The following is a 21,706-nucleotide window of genomic DNA, read 5'->3' as shown; positions in this document are numbered from 1 at the left end:
CCTTCAGGTGTTTGGAAATTACTCCCAAGAATGAACCAGACTTGTGGAGGTCCACAATTGTTTTTCTGCTGTCTTGGCTGATTTCTTTAGATTTTCCTGTGATGTCAAGCAAAGAGGCACTGAGTTTGAAGGTAGGCCTGAAAATACAGCCACATGAACACCTCCAATTCAGTATACATCCTACCAGAAGTTAATTGTCTATTTGTCTAAAGGCTTGACATCATTTTCAGGAATTTTTCAAGCTGCTTAAAGGCACAGTTAACTTAGTGCATGTAAACTTCTGACCCACTGGAATTGTGATATAGTCAGTTAAAAGTTAAACAATCTGTCTGTAAACAATTGTTGGAAAAATGACTTGTGTCATGCACAAAGTAGATGTCCTAAACGACTTGCCAAAACTACAGTTTGCTAGTATTAAATCTGTGGAGTGGTTAAAAAATGAGTTTTATTGACTTCAACCTAAGTGTATGAAAAATTCTGACTTCAACTGTAACTATTTTAAACAACATTTTATGATTTTGTATAGCTATATATACATATATAATATATTATAATTATATTTGTTTCCACAACATCATATTAGTGAAGACATTAGTTTATTTTCACATCTAGAAAAGGTGATTAAGATCTGAAAAAAACTTTGAAGAAATGCTGACTTGTCACAGCACCTAAAATACACACTTTCCCTTTTAACCTAACATCTGTATGTTGGGAAATAAAAGGTCTTGGACATGTTATTCGTCTGAGCTATAAAGTGATCATTTTTAGTGCTTTCTCTAAAAAATCCACATCACATTCAGTGGTTTTATATGTTTTAAAGTAATGACAATTTTTGCACTGTGGGACCCAATGTCATGACTAGCAGTCAATAGAAATGTCTTTTTTTTGTTTTTTTTTCAACACAAACATTTGAAATTGAGCCGGAAAATGAAATCAATGAGCCGGTGTGTAATGGTGTGGTGTGTTGCGGTCTGGGTTAGGTGGGCCGCTCTGGGCCAGAAAGTCCAGGGCCACTTTTTAGTCCCAGTCCGCCCAAGGACCTACTCAAATCAATATTCCTCACATGCAGTGTTAAGCAAGCACTAGCTGAGAATGTCATATCAAATAAAATACATCCACTTGCATACGTATATTTAGCCTGCTTTGTGTCTGTCACCAGATCACATAAGTTCCAAACCCTAGCAAACTACCTATGGAGGCAGTCTTTTTTAGGCATCATAGGCACGCTCCCAACACGAAGGCTGTTCCAAATGGTAGGTAAATTAATTATGCTACGATACCTCGTTCTTCAAACCAAATTAACACAACAAACCTGTTCCAAAACATAGCCAGCTGCCTTTCTGCATACATGCACTAGGGGTGTGCAGCAAAGCCATTATCTGTATTTGTATTTGTATCTGTTTATATGACAAAATTATATGTATCTGTCTCTGTATTCAGATAGAACCGGGTGTGGCTTAAACTAGAAGTGCATCAAAACTAAACAAAATCCCCATTTTTTAATGTTACTCTTACATTTATAGTTTCTATTAATAAAATATGTATTTTCATAATAATAGCCTAATAATAATAATAATTATTATTATTATTATTATTATTATTATTATTATACAACTATTATTTAAAAAAATATATATATATATATTTTTTTCTTCTTACAAGATGAAGCTGAATTTATAGGCTACATTAACTGTGGAATATGTTGTTAACTGGTTTCTCCTGGTATTTCTTTTATAAATAACTGCATGAAACAGAATTTTCATTTGGCTGTGCATGTATAACAACATTATTCTGGAGGCAGGAGGTGTCAAGCAAAATGTGAAATATCAAGCACACATTTTGCTGTGAATAATAAATAAAATCAATATAGCTAAACAGGTGAAAGTCCTGTAAATCTATCAGGATTTTTTTTTACAATAAGACACCATTATTTAGTTAAATAATAATAATAATAATAATAATAATAATAATAATAATAATGTTAAATTTATATTGCACCTTACCAGAAGTACAGTTTACTAGAGAGTACAGTTTAAAGAAGAAGAAAAAAAATGGATCATGTATTAGTTTCTTTGATTTACATAATGAGGAACATTCCTAATAGATGAATACTCTATGGATGTCACGACACACACAGACACCGGAGTGCTGGAGTGGGCTGAGCCATAGGAGGTGGAGTCTCTGGGGTTGAGGGCGGAGCCCTGGAAGACTCTGAGGGTGGAGCCGTGGAAGGCTTGACGAAGGCAGGCGGAGCTGAGGGGGGCTCGGTGAAGGCAGGCAGAGCAACAGGAGTAGGGATTGGAGATTTAGGAGGTGGAGACCATGGTGGAGCGGGCTGAGCCGTAGGAAGTGGAGTTTCTGGGGTTGAAGGCGGAGCCATGGAGGACTCTGAAGGCGGAGCCGTGGAAGGCTTGACGAAGGCAGGTGGAGCTGAGAGAGGTTCGATGAAGGCAGGCGGAGCCAGGAGAGGCTTAACGAAAGCAGGCAGAGCCATGGAAGGCTCGAGGGGCAGATTCAATGAAGGCGGAGCCATGGAAGGCAGAGCCATGAGAGGCTCAAGGGGCAGAGCCATGGAAGGCTTGAGGGATGGAGCCATGGAAGGCTGGATGATGGAAGGCTCCAGGGTCACCTAGGTTGGGGAGGAAGTGGTCTCCATTGATGGGGGTTCGGAGACCACTGGGACCATAGTAGCCCCACCCCCCTGAAAATTCTCCAAGACGGGCGAGGCTTGCAACGCTGGCTCTGGGACGGGCGAGGCTGGCAACATTGGCTCTGGGACGGGCGAGGCTGGCAACACTGGCTCTGGGACGGGTGAGGCTAGCAACGCTGGCACCTTCACTCATTCTGTGGTAAATCTACCGGGCTGGATCTCCATAGACTGTGAGCATTGCTGCAGAAATCCGCTGCAGTCCTCCACCGATCCAGAGAAGGGAGCTGGAACATACGTCGAAGAAGAAGATGCTGAAGTAGTGAAGGCCATGGCTGCTAAAGTCTCATTCGGGTTTTGTTGAGACGTTACAGGGACGTTAATAGCTACAGCAGTGAGCAATGCCTGTCATAGTTGATTCACCAGAGTGTCAATCGTATCATTAAAGGTGCTCAGATCGGCTCCCGCTGAATTCATGGTTGTGGTCTAGTCTTCGGTCATGACACACACAGACACAAATGACAGGTTGAACCCAGTAGTGGGAGCTTTATTGAAGAAGATACTTTTCAGGTAAGTCAACAGTTCTAAGAGGGATTGGTAACTTAGCTTGGAATGACAGAGTTCATGTTTCCAGGGACAATGCGGAAAGATCGCCACTCCAGGAAGTTGGAGGAAGAAGATGAAACCTTGGAATATTGAGGACGAGAGATTCGAGGGCACTAACGTAGCTTCACGAAGAATTCAAGGCAAGCAGGTGAGTCTGAGAGTTCCTTGCGGAGACTAGACAAGGATGAAGTGGCGGGGTGAGTATTTAAAGAGGTGAGGTGATTACATGCTGGATTGGGATCAGATGTATGTGATTAGTAGTCCAGGGAGAGAGAACGGAGTGCCGAGTGAGAGAGGGAGTCCAGTGTAGATGTGACAGTGGAGCATTTAAACTTTTATGGAGCATTTTAACTTTTTTAACTTTTTTTCGGAATAAAGCCTTAACCAGATAATTTCCTTAATCGCTGATGTGAATATACAGTAAATGTGGTAAATTTTAAAGGAATTAAAGGAATTTAACATCGCGCTCAGGTTTAGGCTATAAATAAATACATGGGAATCACGTGTGAAATGTTTGATATATTAACAAACATTTCAAGAAGTGGAAAGTGTATATAATGTCATATCTAAATGTTACACTTGATGAGCTTCAGACGTGCACAATTAACAGAGACCGCAAACAGAGTTAAGACTGTGCCCATCCGATCTGAAATCACATTGTGCGCATTTTCATTCATAAGGTTTTCACTTTAGAAATATTGGCTGCACAGATTCATAAATTATTTGTAATTTTGTATATGTTTAATTAAAATGTCGCTTTGTCTTTGTGCCTCTTGGATAATCAGTCATACTAATATTTTTTTTAATTATTCAGATGAATCTGTTATTCATTTTGACGTTATTATTTGTGCCTTTCCGAATTAGCTATTTGGCTTTGGGCACATCCCCACATGCAGCTGCCTTCTATTGTATGTTTTGTTAGCAGAAAAGGCCGTCCTAGAATGCACTGTAATGAAGGTGCTAACAAATACCTATCAAAGATGGTGGACAAAGCAAAAGAAACTTTTAATACATAATAATGATAAAAAAATAATGATTGACTGTTTTACCTGAAATGTGTCTAAGCTATGTATATTTATGCTCATTAGATTATAACATCATTACTCTTCATCACCTGTATTGAAATCAGTTTTGAGTCGGGTCTGCCACGCGTTCTGCGTAAGGAGCGCTACTGTTTTTGTGTGGTGCTTTTTGTTTGGTTATGTAAATTCATATTTATACATGCTACCTATACAAACCCATGTGTTCAAAATGAAAAATCACTATTGTTATATTTTATTTTCCAGATTTATACTACTACCTCTACAAACCCATTTGAACATAATTTCCATTCCTTTTTTCCTGTATAAAAACTTGTACACAAACTATTCATCATTCTATAGTTCTGTGTCTAGCTATTGTATTTATGTACCAGAATCTTATGATCAGAGGCCAAATTACTTGTGTGTGAGCACATCTGGGCAATAACAATGTGATTATCTGATGGTATCATATGGTAATACCATGGTATTTTGAGATACAATTACCATATTTATGTACCATTCTGTATTTACATGGTGCTTCAAAGTACTTCAAAGTATACCATGGTACTACCATTGTAATTTGATATACAGTATGATTACCTTATTCATATACAATTGAATTTACATGGTGCTTCAAGGTAATTAAAAGAATACCAAGGTACTACTATGGTAGCACTACATGTACTACTAATCACTACATGATTAACTTATTCATATACCATTGCCTTAACAAAAACACTGTAATGCCATGGTACTTTTTTGATGTGTTTTCGTGTAGGCTACTGAATGATTTGATACTCTTTTGGTGGTAAAATGTCTTTACCTGCAGGAGTCGCTCACAAGCTGCACACGTGTTGAAGATTTAATAAAGACCTTCTTCATCACTGGTAAATGACAGGATGCATTTGCAGGTTTGGTATCCTTTGATTGTAGATCCACAGCAACTAGCGTTATCTTTATTTTCCATATTTGAAAATATTCTGTGAGCAAGTTGCCAAGTGAGAGCGTGCACCAAATTATTCAGCAGCACACGTGAGCTTCCTGAGTCATTCAGATGGAATTGCGAACCGATTCAGACTGCTTTGCTATCACGTTTGACCAATTAATGGTAAAGAACTGACTCAGATGAGTCTTACATCTTTAGGTGCACGCATTATATAGCTACGCCGCTACCTAATCAAACATATAGCTTCGCTACTGAAAAGCTACTTGATTTAAAAACCAGTGAAGTTGGTTTTTAAATCAACTCAGAAATGTATTTAAGCTAATAGCTTTGCTAGTTGTAGCGAAGCTACTGGACATCACTGTATTTCGTTTGTGCTCAAAGCCCAGATATCATGCTAGTATTGGTTAATTTAGGAACAGACTGTGATGTAGTGTATACATAAATTATTTTACATTGATTATGATAGAAGTTGATGGACTATTGATGGACCATTTAAATTAGTTTGCCCATGTCTGCATTGTCATTAACAGCATTATTAAAAAAAATATATTTTAATGACACAGATTTGACGAGACTCAGGAGCTCTATGTTGTGTTATGTCTTATTAATATATTACATATTTTGTCGGATGTCTTAAGATATCCTACTAAAACAAAAGTTTTGGGAAGTGGTTTAATTGATATGACAACAGAAAAAATCAAAAAAATTAAAAATAAACATTAAAAAGACATTTTAAATGCAAAAGACATGGCAATCAATTTAGATTCCTCATTGAACTGACTGACCTTTGAGTTTCACTGACCTGAGAACTGGAAAAACAATGTAAATTAAAATGAAGTGTGGAAAAAGAAACGTTTTTTTGCTCCAATAAGCTTTTCAATGGATCACCTGCGGCAGAGTGGAACATAACCAGAGTGCTTTCATCACCTTTTACTTCTTTCCACAACTCCAGCCTGGACAGGTTTGCAAGGACATGGGTCTCTTAGACCCACCCACTCTCATGTGAGAATGAAATATAGCCTCAGCATCAATTATGAAACATTTATCTTGTCAGTTCTTGAATGTTATTTCATGTAGTCAGCATGCTTATAGAAAGCGTGACTCAGCAAAATCAGCAGTGACAAATGAATAATGCCAGTGCGGTTTTGTATATTTAAATGACTGACCTCTAAAGTCTCTCATTTACCACAAAGCATTATGGAAAATTCATTGAGGTCAACTAGTCTACAGAGCTTGGCAGTTAATGCACAACTTGCTCCTTGAAGCCATTCTGACATACCAGTATTTTCTGAGGTTAAAGCATCTCTTCATACTGTCAATTTTTTTTTTTTTTTTCTATTGGATAATATGACACTTTCAGGTCAAGAGTTTCATTATTTGATGCCCCTGCTGAGAAAACCTGCTTAAACCAGCTTAAGCTAGTTTGCTGGTCTTACGTAGCTGGGCTCTTAGCCCGATCAGGCTGGTTTGTTAAGCTGGTTTTAGATGGGTTTATAACACATCTAAACCAGCTAAACACAGCTTTAGCCAGGCTGGGAAACCATCTAAACCATTTTAAACCAGCAAAGACCAGCAAACTAACTTAGGCGAGAACATGCACACATTGTGGAGATAATACCTGTAGCTTCGACCATGCCCTCCAAGATGACTACTATCTCAAACTCCTCCTTCTCCATTTGTGCCCGGGTCATCTCCCAGAAAGGACTCTTCTCATTGATCTCATGTGAAATAATGAGGGGTGATACCAAGAAGAGGCGATCATCTCCTGTGTCAAAGCCAATGTTGATGTCTGTCTGGTTGAGTGGAATGAACTCGCCCTCCTTGGTCTGCTGTGAACGAATGAGTTTGGCTCGGATTGACGCTTCCACAATATGTGAATTCCGCAGGTCACCCACTCTGAACATCAGGCACATCTTGTTGTCCCTCACCGAGATCACAGCCTTGTGGGAGAACATAAGTGTCTCGGCCCGGTTCTTGGGCTGTGAGATCTTTACGAACATGCAACCCACCATCATGGCATTTACAATGGATCCTAAGATGGCCTGCACCAGTAGGAGAATGATCCCTTCTGGACACTTCTCTGTGATGACCCGGTAGCCATATCCAATGGTGGTTTCTGTTTCAATGGAGAAGAGGAAAGCTGAAACGAAGCTGTTGAGGTTTTCCACACAAGGGGTCCAGCCCTCTTCATCTGTGTGTAAAAGATCTCCTCGTATGAGTGCGATAAGCCACCATAAGAAGCCAAAGAAGAGCCAGTTGACTACGTAGACCAGTGTGAAAATGAAGAAACTTAAGCGCCAACGCAAGTCAACCAGTGTTGTGAAGAGGTCGCTGAGATAACGGTATGTCTCTTGAACGTTGCCATGATGAACGTTGCACTTGCCATCTTTCTGTACATAGCGCTGGCGGGGTTTCTTTACGGGGTCTGAGATGAGGTGAGTGCGATCTGTAGAAATTTGTGATTCCCTCAGGTGTTTGGGGAGTTTCTTCACCTGCTGTAAAGAGATAGAAGAGAGAGATAGATAGTAAAAAAAAAGAATCACTGTATGATAAAATAATCTTTAGACAGAATGTGATTTTTTTTATATATATATACTGTATATATAAAATAAGCACAGTTGGGAACTGATTTAAAAATAATGACGATAAAATGGACAAGAATTAGGCATGGGGTAGTATGACCAAAATCATGGTATGATTAATTTTATATCACAGTTTTGGAATTTACAGAATAACTATATATATTTTTAATTGAAATTCAATCCCAAAATGTTTTATATATTACATAACCATGTATTAATGTTTTTCTTCTTTCGTCTTTTAAATAATCTAGTGACATAAATGAAAGGTAATTTATCACATTTTTGTTGTTGGTGGTGGTGTTTTTTTTTTTTTTTTTTCGCAATAGATGGACACAAACCAAAAGGTAAGATTATTCATAACAAAGTTATGGCAAATCTGGCATCAGTACCGCTTCAAATTAAAAACTTAAAAACTGCTGAATTCAACAGAATTCTATCAAGGTCCCTTTCAAAGAAAATCAGTCATCTTGCCGGCCATCTTGGGAACACTCCAGGGCAGCTGTTTTCTAAGGATACAAGCAGCATAAAAGTATAGCTCCTATCTACTTTGTGGGGAAAGACTGAAATCTCCAAAAGTTTGGTCAAGATTACAATCATATCAATAACACACACTAACTACACTTGCCAGATTGGGCATTTAGATTTCTTACATTTGTTTTAATTCAAGCAGTCCGTCTCAGCTAAACTGTCTCTGATTAAGTGTGCCAAGTTGCATGGTTGCTCAGCAGCCATAAACAACCTACAGGTGTGTTGTGACGCATCAAAACTAAATCACTCACATTTGATCAACAAATCTGTCTGCACTACACTACTACAAGGCAAGTAGAAAATAGTATTCTACTTGGGGTCTGTTTTTTTTTTAAATCTCATCATGGCTGTACAGGTATAAACGGCATAGCAGAATCCCTACTGGTTGACACATTTCTACCATCACACGGTACATACCGTAATACCGCCCAGCCTCTAGCTACAATATTAGCAAGTCTGAACCTGTAGATCTATTTTAAGCCTCAGAGTTTGACAAAACTGTGCCTGTTAGGGAGACTGCTAAAAGACCTGTTGGCAGAGGCATTATACATGTGGGATGTCATATTTCCTTCAGGTCTTGTAGTGTTGCAGTCTAGTCACATCAGAATCACTGAGCATATTTTCCATGTCAAGTCAACAATTGCTTCCATCCGCCTCTATCTCTTTACTGAGTAGCTGTAAGCCAGGCAATGACAGCTGGGGATTTCAGAGTTGACAGCATCAAGCAGAGGTACAATCATGCTGTTCCTTCCAAGCCACAAAAGTGCTCTGATAGTTGCATAACAATAATGACATTGTCACTGTGCTTCTCTGCACGTATAGCACATGCAGATCACTAGAACTTAAGGGTACTGGAGGCTTGCTGCAGTTTTTCCTGCCCCCACACTCTATCTTTCTGTTGATTCTGTCTCTCTTTCCCTCTCTATCCTGTGCTCTCCCTTTCTCTACTGGCAGCAATCCAATTCTGAATCCTCGTTCCAAATGTTCTCTATGGGACACCTCCCCCATCACCTTCCTCTTACACATGGGACACTGGCAAGCCCAGATAAGAATCTTTGCCCCCTCCCAAGTCTAGAACACAGTGCCCTCTACATGAGACAAGGACACATTGGCACACTGTCTCTCCATTTGTGGAAGACTGTGCTTGGTTGTTTATTGAAACGTGGTATCACATTAAGGTGATGGCAGTCAATTATAGGTGAGCTTTAAAGTGCTTATAAGAAACCTGAGGACATAGGGACCCCCTGCTGTATACACACCTGCGGCCCCCCTATTTTCTGTTAGTTAAAGCCAAAATAAACTGACACAACTCCGTAAACAACCAATGTCTACAAGAAATACCAATTTCCAGTGTTTGGTGCATCTCCAACTCCATTTTAAGTTAAGTCTAAACAAAATTTTAAGGGATGGTTCGCCCAAAAGGAAAATCCTGTCATTTGATCAACCTCATGTTTCTAAACCAGCAAGTATGACTTTTCATTTGAAGGACACAAAAGTACATTTTAGACAGTATGTTAAACTCAGGGACCATACATTGAAAGTAAATGACAACTGAGGATGTCATTCTGCCCAGTGGTGTCTCAGGCTCATTATTTATGGTGGGGTACAAATAATCACTTAACCCAGGGGTAGCGTTAACCGAAAATTCTCTGTCAAGTCATTTACCAATCTTTGAAACATTGACCGTTAGTTTAAAATGCTATCTGTCATTTTGACAGATACAAAAGAAACAAGAAGATCCTTTTAACCCAGTGCATGAGTTTTGACTTCACTCTCTCTCTCTCTCTCTCTCTCTCTCTCTCTCACACACACACACACACACACACACACACACCCGTTGTTTCTGTGTGTGCCCTGTTTATTCCCTAGTATTAAGATGCTTATTAACAGGCTCCATCACCATTTACACCTGGTAACATGTGTGTCTTTTGACCAGTTGTGTTCGGATTGAGGAGAGGGTCATTGATTTCATGACAGCATACATAAATCATAACGTCAGTGTGAATTTGCGAGGGGATTTCCTGTGCGCAGCCCTCTTAAATGCATGATAATAAAGCGCAAAAAAGTAAAATAAAAAAAGCATTAAAAAGCAGTGCATCGTTTCTGCGAATTGTAAGTGCAAACACTATGTTTAGAGCAGAATTCTTAGTTATTTTAGTGGAGAAAATGTATTAACTGAGCTTCAGAGATGTGTGTGCTTCTCACCTATGGCACTTTTTGTTGATATCAGGCACACTGAAATAGTTCCGTGAACTTGTGCATGTATATATGTGCTTAAAAAAAATGTTTTAGCACAGCGGTTGATTGACAGGTAGAATTTTCAACCTAGAACTTTCACCAGGTTGGTTTCACCATGCAGGATCATGAATAAAGAGACAAAAAAATCTATCATAGACCTATCCACTGTAAAGTATATGCCATTATAATGGATGCTACACCCCTGAATGCAGCCCTAGTTCTTATAAAATGAAAACATCTGTATGACAGATAAAAAACAATTATGACGGAAATTTTACATCTCTGTCAATCAGAGTGACGGATAAAGATTTTTTTTTTCTAGTGCAACCTCTGAACATGATGCTACACACAAACATCCCATATAATTTTATCTCAGCACAAAACACCATTAAAATATGCACATCCACGTTAAAAAGCTCAAGTGACCATGAAAGCAAACGTCATGGTTACTTGTGTAACCTCCGTTCCCTGATGGAGGGAACGAGACATTGTGTTGATGTAGTGACACTAGGGGTCACTCTTGGGAGCCCGAGACACCTCTGGTCTTTGATAAAAGGCCAATGAAAATTGGCGAGTGGTATTTGCATGCCACTCCCCCGGACATACGGGTATAAAAGGAGCTGGTATGCAACCACTCATTCAGGTTTTATGCTGAGGAGCCGATATTAGGTCCGGCCATTTCAGCGGGTAGTTCTGCGTTGTGGCAGGAGGGACACAACATCTCGTTCCCTCCATCAGGGAACGGAGATTACACAAGTAACCATGACGTTCCTTATCTGTCACTCACTTGACGTTGTGTCGATGTAGTGACACTAGTGTTCCCTATACGAAATGCCACAACTGGCTGAACTGTGTTACGTGAACTGGCGGTGTGTGGTGGGCAGACTGCTGTGTGCCTCATAGCCAGCGCACCAGGTCGACACGTAACCTCCCCCAACATAGTTATGAGTGTCGAACGGCCCTTTTTGGGGACAAGTCAGCTACCCAAAGATAGAGACAGGCTTAACCCAGTCGTGGCCTCTTTTCACCTTCTCTATTTCCACTCCCTAAAAAAAGAAGGGGGATTATCCGATTGGGCCACCAGGTCTAGTCGGGGGGTGTCCCTTCCAAGGGGAAGACACCGCGGAGACCACACCTCGCCCAAAGGGGGGGGGGTATTTAAGTGGAAGAATATGTCACATGATATTTCCAACCATGTGGAGAGCCTTCGAGGTAGATCCTGCCCAATGGGGGAGGAGTTACTACAAACATGGAGACTGGGGCAGAGGGGTTCTGCCCAAGGAAGACACAGTTTGCCAGCAGGGAAACGAACTAGCGGAAGATATATATCGCACGTGAGTCCTTTTGGATAAAAGTGTCTGCCAAATGCATAAATATAAATGTAAATGCATGGGAACCGGCACATGCAGAGCACCTACCCCAGAACAGGGCTCTTAGTTAGCATGTGTACTGGGCCGGCAGTGAGTCTCTCCGAAAACTCGACTGCCACAGGGCTCGGAGGAAGTCAACCAGGAAACAAAGTTTGTGAACACTACTGGGAATTATGTCTTCAGCTCCAAGGGAGGTGGAAGGCGCTATGTGCAAGCGATACACCCGGCCAGCTATCCTGGGCTTATCCGCTTGTGTTGTGTGCCACTACCTGGGACGAAACCAGTTCCACCCGGAGGTTGTAGAACCTTGCACAGTCGTTGGGTGTTGCCCAGCCCACTGCTCTGCAAATGTCTGTTAGAGAGGCACCCCTGGCCAGGGCCCAGGGAGCCGCTACACCCCTGATAGAACGGGCTGGTAGCCCTACCGGGGGCGGCATGTCCTAGGCGACATATGCCATAGTTATGGCGTCAATGAACCAGTGGGCGATCCTCTGCTTGGAGACAGCGCTTCCTTTCCGCTGTGCACCAAAGCAGACAAAGAGCTGCTCAGAGATCCTAAAGCTCTGCGTGCGATCCAAATAGATGCGTAAAGCACGCACTGGACACAGCGACGACAGGGCTGGGTCTGCCTCCTCCTGGGGCAGCGCTTGCAGGTTCACCACCTGGTCCCTAAAGGGGTGGTGGGAACCTTGGGCACATAGCCCGGTCAGGGTCTCGGGATCACGTGAGAGTAACCTGGACCGAACTTCAGGCATGTTTAGCTGACAGAGACCGCTTGCAGGTCACCTACCCTCTTGATGGAAGTGAGCGCAGTCAGGAGGGCAGTCTTCAAGGAGAGTGCCTTAAGCTCGGCTGACTGCAAAGGCTCAAAGGGGGATCTCTGTTGACCCTGAAGAACTACAGAGGTCCGATGAGGGAACGAGGCGTGGTCTGGAGGGATTCAGCCTCCTGGCACCTCTTAGGAATCTGATGATCAGGTCGTGCTTCCCTAAGGACTTACCGTCGACTGCGTCGTGGTGTGCTGCTATGGCGGCAACGTACACCTTCAAGGTGAAAGGGGACAGCCTCCCTTCCAACCTCTCCTGCAGGAAGGAAAGCGCTGATCTGACTGCACATCTCTGGGGGTGTTCCCGACAGGAAGAACAACACTCAGCGAACAGACGCCACTTAAAGGCATACAGGCGCCTCGTAGAGGTCATGCTCACTGAGTGATCGTGTCTGCCACCGCAGGCGTCCTGTCCAGGGGCCAGACATGGAGATTCCAGAGGTCTAGGCGCGGGTGCCAGATGGCGCCCCGTCCCTGAGAAAGAAGATCCTTCCTCAGGGGAATTCGCCAGGGGGGAGCTGTCGCGAGGAGCATGAGGTCCGAGCACCACGTCTGTGCGGGCCAGTAGGGTGCTACCAGGATGACCTGCTCCTCGTCCTCCCTGACCTTGCACAGGGTCTGTGCAAGCAGGCTCACTGGGGGAAACGCATATTTGCGCATGCCAGGGGGTCAGCTGTGTGCCAGCACGTCTATGCTGAGGGGGACCTCAGTCAGGGCGTACCAGAGCAGGCAGTGGGGAGGATTCTTGGGAGGTGAACAGGTGTACCTTTGCCTGTCGAATCGACTCCAAATCAGCTGGACCACATCCCCTGGGGGTAACCTGTCATGATAGCGTGTCCGCTGTAGTGTTGAGGTTGCCCGGGATGTGAGTGGCTTGCAGTGACTTGAAGTGCTGCTGACTCCAGAGGAGGAGACAGTGGGCGAGTTGTGACATACAACGAGAGCGCAAACTGCCTTGGTGGTTGACATATGCTACCGTTGTTGTGTTGTCTGTCTGAACTAACAAGTGCTTGCCCTGGATCAATGGCTGAAACCTCCACAGGGTGAGCAGAATTCCAAAGAACTCGAGGCAGTTGATGCGCCAATGCAGTCGTGGACCCGTCCAGAGGCCGGCGGCTGCGTGCCCATTGCAAACAGCGCCCCAGCCCATTTTGGAGGCATCTGTCGTGACCATGACGCGCCCGGAGACCAGTTCTAGAGGAACACCTGCCCATAGAAACGAGAGGTCGGTCCAAGGGCTGAAAAGATGGTGACAGACCAGCGTGATGACCATGCGACGTCTCTCATGGTGCCATGCCCATCTCAGGACTCGAGTCTGGAGCCAGTGCTGAAGCGGCCTCATATGCATCAACCCGAGCGGGGTGGCCACCGCCGAGGATGCCATATGCCCCAGGAGCCTCTGAAAAAGTTTTAGTGGAACCACTGTTTTCTGTTTGAATGCCTTCAAACAGGCCAGCACTTACTGGGCATGCTTGTTCGTAAGGCTCGCCGTCAAGGAGACTGAATCCAACTCCAAACCGAGAAAAGAGATGCTCTGAACCGGGAGGAGCTTGCTCTTATCCTAGTTGACCCGAAGCCCTAGTCGGCTGAGGTGTGAGAGCACCAGGTCCCTGTGTGCGCACAACATGTCTCGAGAATTAGCTAGGATTAGCCAGTCGTCAATATAGTTGAGAACGCGAATGCCCACCTCCCTTAACGTGGCAAGGGCAGCCTCTGCGACCTTTGTAAAGATGTGAGGAGACAGGGACAGGCCGAAAGGGAGGACTTTGTACTGATACGCCTGACTCTTGGACGCAAACCGCGGGAAGGGTCTGTGTCAAGGAAGGATCGAAACGTGGAATTACGCATCCTTCTGGTCTACCGCCGCAAACCAATCTTGATGCCAGACGCTCACCAGAATGCGTTTTTGCATCAGCATCTTGAACGGGAGTCTGTGTAGAGCCTAGTTCAGAACTCGCAGGTCCAAGATTGGCTGCAACCCACCGCCTTTTTTCGGTACGATGAAGTAGGGGTTGAAAACCCCCTGCTTCATCTCAGCTGGAGGGACAGGTTCTATCGCACCCTTCCATAGGAGGGTAGTGATCTCCGCGCAAGGTAGCAGCGTTTTTGTCCTTCACCAAGGTGAAGTTGACACTGCTGAACCTGGGCGGACGCCCGGCAAAGTGAATCACGCAGCCAAGTCGGACGGTCCGGACCAGCCCTCGCGAGGGATTGGAAAGCGCAAGGCATGCATCCAAGTTCCACGCAAGGGGGACCAAAGGGACAACGTCATCGGACGTACCGGCAGGTGGGGCCTCGTGGCGGGGCAGAGCTCAAGGTGCCACACCACGTCGTGGCCATGCTGAGTCTAAGGACATCGAAGCACTTACCTGGCTCCTTGTGACCACCCCGGGAACAGCCTGGGAGGGGGGAGGAAGAGGCCTGTCCTCGTGACCCGTGGAGACTGTCACATCGGGGGCAGATTTGTGCCACAGCTGGGCGCTCAGGGGCGGGAGAATGCCACTGGAGCACCAAACCTGCCAAATAGAGTGGTGGATGGTGGTCGTGATGACGGCCGTGCACACCGGATACATGACCCAGGGAACAAGGAAACCGCTCTTGCTGAGCTCTTGAGTACTGCAGCCACTTGGGCATGCAGTGCAATTAAATGCAAAAGGTAACAAAAAGATCAGCTCCAGAGCAGCAGGTTTCTTTGTCCCTGGGTCACCCATCTCAAGGGCGCTTTGAAGCCTTCCATGGGTTCTGGGCGGCCGTGAGACGTGTGGCGTCTGCTTCCTGCGGTGGGCTCCATGCCGGGGCCGGGCCGAAGGGGCAGGCTGCGGCGGAGCCAGTGCAGTCACTGCAGGGGGACACCCTTGGCGATGAGTAGATGGGGTGCGGGATCTTGAGCCGCGCCGGGGCAGGATATGCGGCTAGCATCCATCTACTGCTCTACCATCGAAAACTGCTGGGCAAAGTCCTCGATGGTGTCGCCGAGTAGGCCCGCCTGGGAAATGGGGGCAGCAAGGAATTGTGTCTTGTCGGCCTCACCCATCTCGACCAGGTTGAGCCAAAGGTGGCACTCTTGGACCACTAGTGTGGCCATCGTCAGCCCGAGAGACCGCGCCGTAACCTCCGTCGCTCGGAGAGCGAGGTCGGTCGCCGAGTGCAGTTCCTGCATCAATCCCGGGGCGGAACTACCCTCGTGCAGTTCCTTTAGCGCCTTGGTGGACTTGCAGGAGAGCCATGGCATGCAGGGCGTAGGCGGCTTGTCCAGTGGCACCGTAGGCCTTGACCATCAGAGATGACATAAACCTACAGGCCTTGGACAGGGGATTTGGGCACCCAAGCCAGGTGGCGGCGCTCTGTGGGCATAGGTGCACCGCGAGCGCCTTTATCCACCGAGGGATTGCTGAATAGCCCTTGGCCGCCCCACCATCGAGGGTAATGAGGGCGGGGAAGCTGAAAAGATCGGGACCGTGCAGTAAAAAGTGCCTCCTGCGACCTTGTCAGCTCTTCATGCACTTCCGGGAAGAAAGGAACGGGGGCGGGGCGTGGCTTTGAGCGGCGCCGCGAGCCCATGAACCAATCACCGAGCCGTGAGGGTTCAGGGAAGAGCAGTGAGTTCCACTCTAGCCGACTCTCGCGGCTGCCCGGGAAAGCATGTCATCATCTCTGCGTCAGCCTGTGACTGGACAATCGACCCCGAAGGGAGGAGCCCAGCTGAGGCTTCCAACTGGACGAGCCCGCTCTCCGATGCTGCGCTCGAGAGCTCATCACTTTCGTGGGCTCCGAATAAGAGGTTGAACTCGCTGTGAGACGAGCCAGCGAACACAGCCGGAAGCCCGATCGGGGCAGACGAGCGTGCTGGGGAATGGGAGGTGCGCGGAGGGATACCCGGCGGAGGCGGTCCCATTGGGGTCCCCAAATCGCCCCCAGAGCTAGCCGCGCTGGCCTCATACCCGTGGGTAAAAGGACCGAGGCAGGAGCCTCTGGGGTGGCTTGCTTTCTTACGAAGATGAGCCGCGACCACAACGTTGCCATGGACATATTCTTGCAATGAGAACATGACCATCCACGAACGCTATTTCCACGTGAGCAGTGCCCAGACATGAAAGACAGTGATCGTGACCGTCAGAAGGTGAGAGATAACGAGCGCAACCAGGAATAACACACAATCGGAAAAGCATCTTTAAAAAGACGCGTCTTTTAAAAGACGTTCCGTGTGTGCCGCTCTTTTAGAGAAATATACTCTTTTAGAGAAATATACTCTTTTATTTCTGCCGAAGTGCCCAAGGGCATTCTGTGCAGTGCACCAGTGCAGAGGGGGGAGAAGCCGCTGAAATGTGCCGTCAGATCCAGCAGAGGTGAATGAACAGTAGTATTCAGCTCAGTGAGCATGACCGTTCGGCTCCGAAGAGAAAATCTGAATGAGTGGTTGCATACCAGCTCATTTTATACCCATATGTCCGCGGGAGTGGCATGCAAATACCACTCACCAATTTTCATTGGCCTTTTATCAAAGACCAGAGGTGTCTCAGGCTCCCAAGAGTAACCCCTAGTGTCACTACATCGACACAATGTCGAGTGAGTGACAGATAGGGAACCAGATACAGTATAGGCAAATCATCAAAGGCTGTGCATATTATCTCATTAACTCACTTGAACAGCATAACAAAACTGATCAAAACTGAAGACTCTCAATATTTTGCATCTAATGTAGTCTAATACAAACCAATGAATCAACAACACCTCAAAGAAATGGCATACAATTCATTGAAATGATGAGTGGTTCGCTTTAACCAATCCAACCAGCAACACGTTAAAATAAAATTAGCTTTTAAAACTTACTGTACCAATGAAGTTCTAGACAGATCTGCCCAAAATTCAACACAGTAACTTTGGAGGACCATGTCAGCTTTACATACACAAGATCAAAGCTTTTGACTGGCTAAGAGGCAAAGGCAAATGTGCCCTCAAGCTATCACTGAACGCTCATTGAACATGCACATTACATTCTGCAGATCTCCCTTTATAACACTGAGGCTAGCCCCACACATAACAAATAAGAATAATTGAATGGCTTTAATGCAACCGACCTTAATAATTATAGAATTTCTCAAAATAATATTAAATATACGCACGTATGTCAAGTAATTTTTATTTGTATAGTGCTTTGCACAACACACATCTTTTCAAAGCCAAAGCAACAGAAAATGAAACTGTAATATCTATAAAGTCTTAGTCATCATTGTGTAGTTTGATTAAATATGATTGTAAATTGTGTATAAAAATAAATATTTAAATAATAATTGTATTTAGAACCCCAGTGAGCAAGCCGAAGGCGACTGTGGCAAGGAACACAAAACTACATAAGATGTTGGTTATTGGAGAAAAATAACCTTGGGAGAAACGAGGCTCACTGTGGGGGCCAGTTCCCCTCTGGCTAACCAGCATGAATATAATGCCAATATTAGTTATTTATGTGCAGTGCAGGTCATGGTTTAAAATGAGTAAACTGTGTTAAGGGCCAGTGTATATAAAAAGATTTTGTATGAACTGTAAGAATAATGACTAATGTATGTAATATATATATATATATATATATATATATATATATATATATATATATATATATATATATATATATATATACAGTACATTAAATATTAGTATGTAAAATGGACATAAAACAAGTTTAAGATGCAGAAAATATATTATTTCTTAATAAATGTATGATTATGCCACATATTTTGCACAACAGCGCCACATCTGGTGGGGCAGAGCGCAGCCCCCACTTGCCCCTAATGTAGAGACGCCACACATTCTTCCTAACATCTCCTTTGTGTTCCAAAGAATTGAAAGTGAGTAAATGTTGATACACTTTTCATTTGGCTGAACTATCCCTTAGTTGAACATTCCATAATTAGCATTTACTGTCCAGGCAAAAACAGAATATGCATATCGAATGGTACCCTATAATTTAACATGTAGCTAAAGATAGAAATCTAAATAAAAATGTAAATAAGAACACAATGAAGAACAGTGCAAAAAGAACAGTATAAAAAAAAAAAAAAATGAATTAGAAATTTGAATAAAAAATTAAGGGAACAGCTCATAATTGATTCTATTTTATGATTTTCTGAAGTGTGCATATTATTTACATATACATATTATACTGACAGAGATACACATTTTAAAAATAAACTGATATATTTATATATATATATATATATATATATATATATATATATATATATATATATATATATATATATAATGATATAATCCCTCACTATTATTTAGTATACATTTACTGTAAATGATAAAGGCTTGTTGGTCCACTCTGTGGTAAGATGTTCTTTGAACATATATATTGTGATATACAGGTGATATTGTGGGAGGGGCTCTAAGAGGTTATCGACAGCTGACCTCTCTCGGTGTCACTCCTATCTCCATGTCGTGGTCCATGTGGACACGAGAATCTCCTGCCATTCTCAGCTTCGACTCCAAACCTGAAACAGAGTAAACATAATAGAACTTGTTTAATAAAAAATTGAAATTGCACTTGCTAATTGTGCAGTATATGATCATGTACATACATTATGCTACATCAACCCAAAATGCACTTGGAAATCTAAAACATGTTTGAATGTTGTAGCTGTTCATTACTTCTTGCAATATTACACTGAAAGTAGCATCTCATTTTACCTTTCAGTTAATTTTTGAAAATGTTTTTAGCAACCTATTAAAACTACAAATGAGTTAATAAACCTTGGAATTTACTAATCTGGGCAGAGGAAAGTTGAATGAAATCATCAGCTAAACCTTGGCTTTATTGTGTCCTATAGGAATATTGAATGGTTTGTTCAGGATTACTACAATTCACAGATGAGCAAACAAGGTGCATTCAAAATCAGGGTTAATCTGAGCAGCTAATGTCTCACTCACTGCCTGAACCTCTCACAATTAGGTAAGTAAACATATTTATCAAGTCAAACACCACAGGGAAAGCTGTTCAACCATGGCTGTCTGACTCTCTAATGGGCAAACAAACAATCTAAACCTGACTGTTTAGGCTCCCAAATTGAATTGGGTGTCCTTTTAAATGTGACATGACTAGGGAAGTGCAAAACTACACCTTTTCAAAATCGACTGCATAAAAGACTAGTTGACTAATCAGTCTCAAGGGAGCCCTGTATAATAAAGCTGGTTTGAGGTTCACCAGACTCCGATCAAACACAATTCTTAGGGGGTGTTTGCATTAAGATGCTTAAGATGTTGCATTAAAACAGCAGGTCTTGAGACAGTTTTAAAAGTCATGAAAATGCAAAACTTGTGGCGGGATTCTGAGAAAACAGTGTGAGATGCAACACTATGACCAAAGACGTCCATCTGAATGTGTATGGCTGTAGTGGCAGTAGATTAATTTAAATAAAGTTTCTGACACCATTTTACCATGCGATCTGTCAAGCAGCAAACTGCCCGCATGCTAATTAAATCACCACCATTAAAAATATATAAAGTAAAATATGTATGCAAAAAAAAAAAAAAAAAAAAAAAAAAAATCTAGATAAAACTAGTCGGCCTCAGTAATCGACTAGTTGACCATCGTGACACATCCCTATTCATGACTTTACTGTGAGATGGAACAAGGCACACACACACACATCTTTGTGGGAAAATCTTAGATGGTTACTTGAAAGATTAAACGAAGGCTCACAAGGGAGATGTGCTTTCTGTCTGAGTGTGCAGATTGAGTTTGTTAATTTGTGCCAAAAAACAGGCAGGCAGTCTCAGCTGTTCCCTGCTCCCCAAAGACTATCTGCATCAGCACCGTCACACAATGAAAGCTGCTGCTGTCTTCATCATTCAGTGAAGCTCTTCCTCGTATATACAGAGAGATATGCCAACCTGGATGAGCAGCTCTGCATTCTCCTCACTGACTTTGGCAGCTCACTCTCTCCATTCTGACAGTTATAGTGTTCACATATAGCCTCTGTTCCACAACCTTGTAAACTGCCTACATAGGTGTAGGCAGCTGCCTTCTAAAGGGGTGATCACAGAAGGTGTGTTGTTGTGCTAAAAATAAGACTGTCGATTTAATAGAGTTAGGGTACTCGAATTTGGACTCAAACTCGAATCTGAGTCACAAGTCCAATTTTAATGGACTTGGACTTGTCATGGACTCGGATGCATTTTTACTCTGAAAAAAAATCCCGAGTCCCAAAGGCTTCCAGTCTGATTCAAGTCAGAGTCCAGCCAAATCCATGACATTTGTGATGCAATGAAAAAAATAAAAAATAAATAACAAAACAGTAATTAATGAAGACTGCCTGCAGCTGTATAAGCCCCTAAAGTCGTAGACGTAGCCAGAGTTGTTTCACTGTGTTTAAGCAAATACATGCACACACACATATGCTGGCAAACTCATCAGTCAACCAATACGCATGAATGTTATTACAGAGACAACTGTATAACATCGACTACTGAGGTGGCTGGCACAAAAAAAACATAAAGTCGGGTATGTATCCAGTGTAATAGAAACTAAATAAGGCAGTTTGACACGACACGGGACCTGACAACTGGTAAAATTGCGTGTGGCATTTGTGCAGCCAAGACGGTGCTCGCAATGCGGTTTCATCGTGATTCAAAACTTAAAGTACTTCATTGCATCAAGTCACCGACATCATGTCTCTCACAGTTTACTAAAAACAGCATATCGAAATAAAAATACATAAACTTATTATTATTATTGGATATTAAGTCTTTTTAGGTTTCTGTAGTCTCTTGTGGTCCACACAGTGTTGTCAACTTGAATTGGTCCATAATAGCTTGATGAATTAACTTTTTAAATAGTCTGGGAGAAAAAAGGCATTATTACTAAAACAGACGGCAACTCTAAACAGATATACAGCACCTATTTATTACTGACTGACTATTTTCAAAGCATTGACAAGCT

General features: G+C 43.2%; 1 protein-coding gene across 2 annotated transcripts in view; it reads right to left on the bottom strand.

The window, feature by feature from the left end:
- kcnj5 (potassium inwardly rectifying channel subfamily J member 5) overlaps positions 1-21,706 on the bottom strand; it is a 78,672-nt gene that overhangs the window by 23,057 nt on the left and 33,909 nt on the right. The window contains exons 2-3 of one of the 2 annotated variants that reach the window (XM_051724448.1): positions 19,177-19,259; positions 6,840-7,716 (exon numbers count right to left, since the gene is read on the bottom strand). In XM_051724448.1, coding sequence (XP_051580408.1) covers positions 6,840-7,716; positions 19,177-19,239 — 940 coding nt within the window. In that variant the 5' untranslated portion in view covers positions 19,240-19,259. The remainder of the gene's footprint in view (positions 1-6,839; positions 7,717-19,176; positions 19,260-21,706) is intronic. The other variant, XM_051724449.1, reaches the window with a different exon arrangement.

This window comes from Myxocyprinus asiaticus, chromosome 18 (genome assembly GCF_019703515.2).
Source record: "Myxocyprinus asiaticus isolate MX2 ecotype Aquarium Trade chromosome 18, UBuf_Myxa_2, whole genome shotgun sequence".
NCBI lineage: Eukaryota > Metazoa > Chordata > Actinopteri > Cypriniformes > Catostomidae > Myxocyprinus > Myxocyprinus asiaticus.
The sequence above is the reverse complement of the archived record's forward strand: the minus strand, read 5'-3'. Positions and strand labels throughout refer to the sequence as shown.